Raw genomic sequence first — 8,778 nt, 5'->3', positions numbered from 1 at the left:
ACTCCAACACACAGGAGATCTTAGCTTCCTATTTTCCTGACTGGTCTCTACTTACCTTCATATTTATACGAGGACTTATTCAGGGGGTCCGCCAAGAAACAGGAGCAGAATAAGGACACCAGGGGGAGCTCTTTCATCTTCTCCTTGTAGGCTGCAGAAACAACATTCCAGAGACATGAAGACTGCGAACCCCAGCTAGCCTAAGAAGCTGGCAGCTGTGCAGGCCTGGCACAAGGGACTCCTGGGTATCACACAGGTATCCACGCTACCCAGAACCAGACCTGGGCTAGGGAGCCAGCTACCCTCTTTTGCCCAATGCTGCCCTGCTCCATTTTCTAGTGTGATTCTAACCTACTCTGTTCACCTGTTATAACCGGAGTCTTCTAGGACTCCCACATGGCTTTATCATTCCTCCCAGTTCATCTTCTCCTCCCTTAGGACCACTTGCAAAATGCCTTCAGGGGAAAACCCCAAGCCCCATGTCCTCACCGGACTCTGGCAGCCGTGATTGAGGCCTCTGACTCCCCACCCTGGCCCCAAGGTGTTCCAGATTGCTGGAGGTCCACAAACCATTCTGCTGAAGGTAGTTACCAGTCCTGCCCCAAGGGTGAAGAAGTCTTAGGGAAGCTGGGGCATCCTTACCACAATGCCCTCTGTGTCTTTGGTCCTCGCTGGTTCCAAAGTCCAGCTGTGTGCCCTCCCTGACTTTCTCAGAGCAGTGGTCAAAGCCAGAGGGACCGGTGTCCTGCCACCTCCTTCCCCCCAAGCTCCCCCCGCCCACACACACACCCCACCATCTATTTTGCCTGTGTTTGGGAGTTTCTTGAAAACTAGGAGGCTGCAGTACGGGCTGATGGTTTGGTGCTCCACACACTCCTGTCCTGCCCCGGAAGGTCCCCAGCCCGCTTGACCCCAACCTGTGGGTCAAGACTCCTTTGGGGGTGGAACGACCCTTATCACAGGGGTTGCCTGATTTACAACAGTAGCAAAATGACAGTTATGAAGTAGTAATAAAAATAATTTTATGGTGGGGGGGTCACCACAATATGAGGAACTGTATTAAAGGGTTGCGGCATTAGGAGGGTTGAGGACCACTGAACTAGAGAGAACCCGTTCTAACTCCTTGGTGTATTGCCTTGCTATAGATCTGTAATCATTCTGTGTCCGTATTAGTACACATGCATAGAGGCGTATGCAGAAGTAGCCCACGCTGCTGTGCCTCTATCACCGAAACACAGGTGGTACCTACCGGCTAGGGTCATGTTCTCTGGGGTCCGGTGGCTGAATCGGGCCGAAAGTCACAGAGCAGGGCTGTCAGCACCTCAAAAAGTTGTACGCTCCTGAAAGTGGGGTGGAAAGACAAGAGTCTTTTACAGCTGACAGGTGATTCTCATCAAGGTGGTCTTGAAGCAACAGAGAGAGACTCTCCCACCTGGAGGCCCTCTCCAGCCCGCCTTCCCATTCCTAACCACTGATCCCAGCCGGAGAGCCGCCACTCCTTTCCATAGTACCTCAATGAAGCTCTGCTGGCGTATGCTCCTCGGCGCTTCCTCATCGGCCCCAGTCTTGAGTTCACCCCAAACCAAACACCAAGCCTGCTGCCATGGCGTCAGTGACCACGCACGTGAGCACTCGTGTGGTACAGAGTGGGATCACGCCACAGTGTTCTCGTTGTTGTAGTTTTTAGGGGAGCTGATTGCCAGGCCTGTCTTCTGCGGCACCACTGGGTGACTTCAAACTGCCAGCCTTTAGGTTAGTAGTCCAGTGAAAAATATTGGGGTCACTCAGGTGCCTTTATGCCACCCACACTATGCAAACACATTTTTTTTCAAACCTCACTGCCATTGAGTTGATGCTGTCTCAGAGTGACCCTATAGGGTAGGGTAAAACTGCCCCTGTGAGTTTCCAAGATGGTAACTCCTCATGGGAGTAGCAAGCCCCATCTTTCTCCCTCAGTGTGGCTGGTGGTTTTGAACTGCTGAACTTGCAGATTGCGGCCCAATGCATAACCACTACCCAGCAGGACTCCTCTTGCAAACAGAGTTCCCCCACATGGTCAAGGGCTATTCTACCTGGCTCCCTGTGTAACTCAGTGCCCTAGTCCACAGGGGGAGACTGGTGTGAGGGACCATATCCCAAATCCGAGTCAGGGGGGGAGTTTTTCTCAAAATAACAATAGATGTCCTCAAGTTCATCCTATATGCACCCTATGCCTTCCCCTAGCCAATTCAGATAGAAGGGAATTACCAGCTGCCATCAAGCTGAATTCAATTCATGGTGATTCACGTGTGCCAAGCAGAACTGTGCCAAAGGGTTTGCAAAACGTGACCTTCTGGCAGCCAACAGCCAGCTCTTTCTTCCAAGTTACTATGGTCCATTCACACCATTTCAGTTACAGAGGGTGCTGTGCCACCACCTCCAAGAGGGAATTAGAGCAGATGGCGCGATACTTCTTTGGTGATATTTTTTATCTTATCCCCTCTTCTAGCTGCCCTGCCACAACCGCTGGCCTAGGAGCTCCATGAAACCAGTTAGGACAGCCTTGGACTAGGAGAAGAAGTAAACATTCCGGAATAATACCATTGCAATGTGCTTAGTGGGCTGGCAGAAATCAGCGGGTACAGGCTATTGTGAGAGCACGGACGGACAAGGGCCTACTGTTGTTAGTGGCACCTGGACTGAATCGCCAAGGCTGAGTCAGAATGAGGCTGCAGGGAAGGCAATCTGCCAGGGAACAGCACCTGCGAGGGAGCGCGGGGAGGTGAGAAAGCATGGTGCTTGTGGGGATCTCAAGATGTTTCAAGGTGGAACCATGAGTAGAGAGAGGAGGCGGGTGAGAAATGGAGGGGCCAGGGAGGGAGTAGACCTGGGAGGGTCGGTGACAGGGCTTTCCTGAAGGCTACCATCCAGAGAGTGAGGAATAGCCATTGGTGAGTGGCTGTCATGAGAATATTTGACCTCAGCGACCAGTGTCTCTGCAGTGGGTGGTGTGAGACACACACTGTCCTCACTGCCGACACCCTCTGAAGCCGATTCTGACCCCTTTCCTCCACCCAGTGCCAGTAATCAGTGTGTTTGCCTCTGGACACCAGGGTCCATACGGGCTGTGGACTGAGGGAGGAGGGGGGCTTGGTTGCCTGTTTGGAGTCCGATACAGACTGCATGTCTTTTAGCAACTATTACTAGTCACGTCACACTTCTAAACCAAGGTGATCAGATTTAAAGCGGGACACCATTGACCTGGGAGGGGGGTTCTTGATTAAAAATTTGGTCTATATGGACCAAATAGACCGTTCCCTAGCTTGTCGTGCATTCTTTCCAAAAATCGTGACTTTTAAAAAAACGTCCAAAATCGAGACTGTCCCGCCAAAAGCGGGACATCTCGTCACCTTATTCTAAACCTCTCTCCCCATAGGAATTCTTCAGAGCTGTTCCCCTGCAGGGAGCAAACCACGTTCTGCATCTGACACAAAGGAGGAGGCGCATCATAAACCGTGAGTTCACGGTCCTATTCCTTCCACGCCAGTGCAGCTGAAAAGAATGGAAGGGGATGGGAAGCCCAACAAAGCCATGACCATGGAGCTGATTCTGACTGATATGCGCCCTCCAGGGCAGAGCCGGGTGCCTCCGCGGGATTCCCTAGGCTGTATCTCTTACCACATTTCTCACTGGCAGAATGCCTGGTGAGCTCACTGTCCACCCACTCCCTCCACACCCCACCCCGCTTCATAATCCTTGCCTCGGAAGGATTATGTGACTTGTCCCGAGACGACACACAGGTGAGTGAGAGAGCTCAGATTTGACCAAGACCGACCCTGCAGACTCTCGTTGTTCATCTCTGGTTTTGCGTTTCCAGAACAGGGGGCTTGGCCACGTCCCTCCCCTCCTAGCACAGTGGGCCTTCTCTCCTTGGGAGTCAAGCTGGTCCTAACCCTGCTGCTGGGAAGCCTCATGACTAGCCTGTCCCTGGAGGGGGAGGGGCGGTCAGGGTGCCTGGAGGAGGCAGCCCTAAGCCCTAGTCATGAGACTCCATGCCGCACAGTCCACGCTCATGGGCAGACTGAGCGAGCCCTTGTCTGGAGGGCAGCTGGCTTCAAGCTGGAACTGGGGCATGGATCGGAAGTGGGGACTAAATGGAGAGACACAGAAAAAGGTGTCCTGAGAAAGAAGGGGGCCTGAGCTGGTTTTGTTCTGTAGATGCCACTGCTTGGAGTCACGGAACATGCTCCTCCCCCTGAACGGAGAATCATAGAACACTGTGCAGGTTAGAAACCTTTCATCCGCATCACCCGGCTGGTCCTTACATGGGTCTGTGCCAGGCTAACAAGATGGGCGTTACCAGCTTTCCTTTCAGATGAAGGATTTGGGGCTCATAGACATCATGACACTTGGCAACACTGATGGTAGCTATCAGCCCAGGGCCCAGGGCTTCTCATTGTAAACCAAGGGATCCCCTCTGACCAATGGAGGGATTAGATGCTAACTAGGATTCCTCCATCATCCTTGGGACTCTGGGAAAGCAAGCAGGCTTGTGATTATGACTCAATTTTAAAACTGGATAAACTCTCACTCACTGCCTAGTCAATACTGATGCATAGAGACCCTATAAGACAGGGCAGAACTTCCCCTGTTAAGTTTCTAAGACTGTAACTGTTTATGGAAGTCAAAAGCCTCATCTTTCTCTGGAGGAGTGGCTGGTGGTTTAAAAATGATGACTTTGTGGATTGCAGTCCAACAGGTCACCACTCCGCCACCGGGGCTCCCTAAATTAGATCAAGTGCTCGCTCAGTGGAGAAGGGAATCTCTGGGTGCTCAAACAGCTGACATGTTCAGCAGCTAACTGAAAGGTGGGGGGCTCAAATCCCACAGAAAAACCTCAGAAGCAAGGCCCGGCCATCCACTTGTGAAAAATCACAGATGGAGTGCATTCGATAGCAATTGAAACTGCTTGAAAGGAAGATAACATGTAGGACTTTTAGGAGCAGAAGGAGTTGAGCAGTAATTCAGACATCTCCACTTCACAGGTTGGATTATGCATAATCATATAGCGAGAGACATACACTTATGTATACATATGTGTGTGTAACAAGCTCATTTCCATTTTCATGATAATCTTCTGAGTTGGGAATTATCATCTTCATTATATATATGAGGAAATTGAAATTCAGACATTGATGCGATATTTTCATTCAATGAATGATCGTGCATGGTCCAAATCCAGGACCTTTCACCAGGTCTCTATGACTGATGTTGACACGAGGTCCGGTTTGCTCCCCAAGATGATCTGGGCATCTGCGGGTACACATGCTCGCAGTCAAGGTATTTCAATTACATGCAAGACCCCAAAGATATTGCTGTGCGGTGATATTCAAAAAAGGACACAGAAAGCAAAGGAGGGAAGGAAAGGCGGTCTCTTGTGGAGCATTGTCACTGCAAATGGGTCCAATGCCATGGAGTGGTGGCAACAGTGGCAGGGAGCTTAGCTTGTCCCTAATTAACCTGTGGCATGAGTATTAGTGAGAAGGCTTACAGCCACCTCCCCAGCACTCAGTCTAGATGTGTAAAGATGCTAAGTTGTCTTACGGGTTAAACCCAGTGTGTGGTAGTTATATAATCTGGTGTCAATTTGAGAGGACTATGAGTGAAGGGGTGGAGTCTGGCCTGACAATCAATATATAACCAGTGAAGCCTTTGTGTGGGCATGTCCTTCTCCTGAGAATTCTGGGAACTCCTATATTTCCTCCTTGGAGGCGGGAGACACCTCTCTCCCTCTTTGCTCACTCCCTGCGAGACAACCCTGAGGAGAAGTCACATGGCCCTACCCTGATGCAGCCAGAACCCTGGACCTTGGAGAAGTCACATGGAGATCCCTGCCAGAACTGATGAGATACTTACAATGTCACTGGATCTACAAGACTTCCCATCCACTGGTCCGTGATCTTCCTGCATTGGCATCATTGCATGTGTTGCATGAGTCTGAAGAGGACTTTATAGATTGGTATTGGACAATGGGCTAATATCAGACTTACAGGCTTGATCTGGACTGGGCTGGGATGTTTTCTCAATATCTGACTGCTCTTGTATACACCGCTGGGAAGAATTAAGTATGAAAATCTATGTCCTGGAGGGCCTTCCGAGGTCTTTTTCTTCTCTCTTAGACACCTCCAACCCAGGTCATTTTCCTGGGTACATCCAATCTGGATTATTCAATGTCCATAGCCAAGGGTCCATACTCAACCTTTAGTCCTGGAGCCAAGGGGACGCCAAGCTTCTTGAGTCTGTTAAACAAATAGCTTGTTTCTTTTGGTCATGTGATCATGCTTGGCCTAACGTGGCCTGCCACAACAAAATGGGGGCCACCAGGCTATCATGGAGCTGCAGGAGGGCAATAAAGTGGGCTCTAGCTCAAAGTTCAGAGAAGAAAGAATGACAGGAAGTCAGACAGCAGAATAAACATTAAGCAACATTAGAATCCAGAGCGGGCATGAGCCTGTGAGTTCAGGCCCTCCTGCAGAGTCTATTGGACATCATCAGAGCATCAGAAGGCTGAGGCAAACCTTTGTCCCTGCCAGAGGCCCCTCACTTGTCTTCTATTAAGGCAATGAAGGAGTTGGTGTTTTATCCTGTTTCAAAGGGAGCAATTGCCATCTTTTTGAACAAAGAAAGAGGGGAAGGAGATGCTGCTGGTGACAGCAATGCTAACAGCCTCCACTTCTTCAGCACCTGCTTTGTACCTGAAAAACACAGGCATTATCACCATTTATTCTATGAGGTGCTTTTGTAACGAGGAAATGAAAGCACAGAAGAGTTAGGTAAATTACACCAAGTCATACAGCTCATGCGGGGCAGAGCCGTGGCCCCAGTGGAATCCCTGGGTGGTGGTGAACAGCACAGTTAGCTGCTAACCCAAAGGTTAGCAGTTCCAGTCTACCCAGAGGAACCTCAGAAGAATGGTCTCATAATTGAATCCTAAAATATCAAGTATTGAAAATCCTATGAGGTGATCTCTTCTGATCATAGCTGGGGGTGTGAATAGCCCTGTCACCAGAGAGCATTGAAAAGTTGATGGTGGCAGAGAGTTAGGTCAAAATGTAATATCTTACCACTTGATCTCCCTTTTGTACAATTTTGAAGCTGTTTCAGTTAAAATAAAAATGAAGGGGAGATACACGTGAATTAACCCCCTCTGAGCAGAGATGTGAGTAGCCTTGTAGGCATACCGAATGCACTGGAAAGTAGACTGCTGCAGTTAGGTGACAATTTAGCACCCTGTCACTTGATCTCCCTTATGTTGCACTTAAATTTGTTCTACTTTTTAATAATGTCGGTGTTCTTTTCCATTGGGAAGTTTATGTTTTACTTTGATATTCCTGTTAGTTGCTTTCTTTTGAATGTTTTTCTGAATATGAAATCCAGGATAGATAAGTCTATGTAGACAGTAACTAGATTAATGGCTCCTCAGAGTACGGCAGGGGAGCTTGGGGAGCGATGGAGAGTTGGTAAGGAAGAGTGCAAGAATGAAGAAAACATTCTAAAACCGATTGTACGACTCTTCTTGATGTGACTGAACTATTGAGCTGCATGATGTGTGAACGATGTGCCAGTAACATGGTTTAAAAGGGGAAGAGAACCCGCTATGGAACCAAGGTCACTGATTACACATGTTGGAGTTGCTCCACAGGTGTCTGCTCTGCTGGTGTATATATATTCTCAACAACAACTGTAAAGATACATTAGAAAAGAAGAAAACCTTATGGAGCACAATTCTCCTTGGACACACACATGGGGTCATGATAAGTCAGAATCAACTGAATGGCAACGTTTTTGTTTTGCCTTCTCCTTTACACAAGTTAATCGATGTCTACACTCTAGGTAAGCCAAACTCAATGGCATTACATCGATTCTGACTCATAACGACTGTGTAGGATAGGGTAGAACTGCCCTGGTGGGAGACTGGAACTCCATGTGGAAGTACAAAGCAGAGGAGTTAGTGATAAACTAACTCACAAAGTAGAGATCTAGGACATATGGAGATGAAGACACAAAATGAGTATATTTTGATTGGGGACAGGATCGGCTGATCATAAAGGTCTAGAACCAAAGCTGTTGGCTGAAGAGAGATTTCATGGGATGGTAGGCGAGGAAAGGACAGCTGACAAATGGTGGTGTGTGCCCAGGGCACCTGTGGGCAAAGGGGGTGGTCTAAAGGAAGAGCGCCGAAGCCCATATCCATCAAGCCAATGATGACTCATAGCTACACTGTGAGACAGAGTGGTGTGTTTAAATGGCTGACTTTGAAGTTAGCAACTTAATCCATTGAGCCACCAGGACTCCTTAATCACAAGGTCTGAGTTGCCAATTTCTCCCAGAACATCAGAGATGGAGAGAACTGGTGATCACTAGCCAGTGGTCTGAATGTAGGGGCATTCTCACTGCCAGGAAACACATGGGATCTTTTGATTATCATGGCACTGAAGAAGAAGACTTTCGGATGGTGCGTACCATTAGTTTAGTAGGCTACTAATGGAAAAGTCAGAGGTTGAAATCCACACACAGACACCTAGGAAGCAAAAACCTGGTGATCTACTTCTGAAAATCCAGCCACTGAAACCCCGATGGAACACAGTTCTCCTCTGACACACATGTTGTCAATTTGACAACAGCTAGTTAGACTGAGGAAGCTACAAGCCACTGTTTTGTGGGCAGAGACCAGGTACGCAAAGTGTCCTGCAAGGCGTACAAGAATTCCACACAATGAACAGTGGATCGTCCCTTCTA

General features: G+C 48.8%; 1 protein-coding gene across 3 annotated transcripts in view; it reads right to left on the bottom strand.

Annotated features, from left to right (window-relative positions):
• STMN4 (stathmin 4) overlaps positions 1 to 8,778 on the bottom strand; it is a 25,081-nt gene that overhangs the window by 6,581 nt on the left and 9,722 nt on the right. For 2 of the 3 annotated variants that reach the window (XM_045286978.1, XM_004707618.2), the window contains exons 2-3: positions 1,250 to 1,340; positions 56 to 151 (exon numbers count right to left, since the gene is read on the bottom strand). In XM_045286978.1, coding sequence (XP_045142913.1) covers positions 56 to 151; positions 1,250 to 1,262 — 109 coding nt within the window. In that variant the 5' untranslated portion in view covers positions 1,263 to 1,340. Of the gene's footprint in view, positions 1 to 55; positions 152 to 1,249; positions 1,341 to 1,511; positions 1,691 to 8,778 lie in introns of those variants that run through there. The other variant, XM_045286979.1, reaches the window with a different exon arrangement.

This window comes from Echinops telfairi, unplaced genomic scaffold (assembly GCF_000313985.2).
Source record: "Echinops telfairi isolate 266 unplaced genomic scaffold, ASM31398v2 ScPeMD7_9;HRSCAF=40, whole genome shotgun sequence".
In the NCBI taxonomy this organism is placed as follows: domain Eukaryota; kingdom Metazoa; phylum Chordata; class Mammalia; order Afrosoricida; family Tenrecidae; genus Echinops; species Echinops telfairi.
This window is presented reverse-complemented; position numbering and strand designations above follow the sequence as displayed.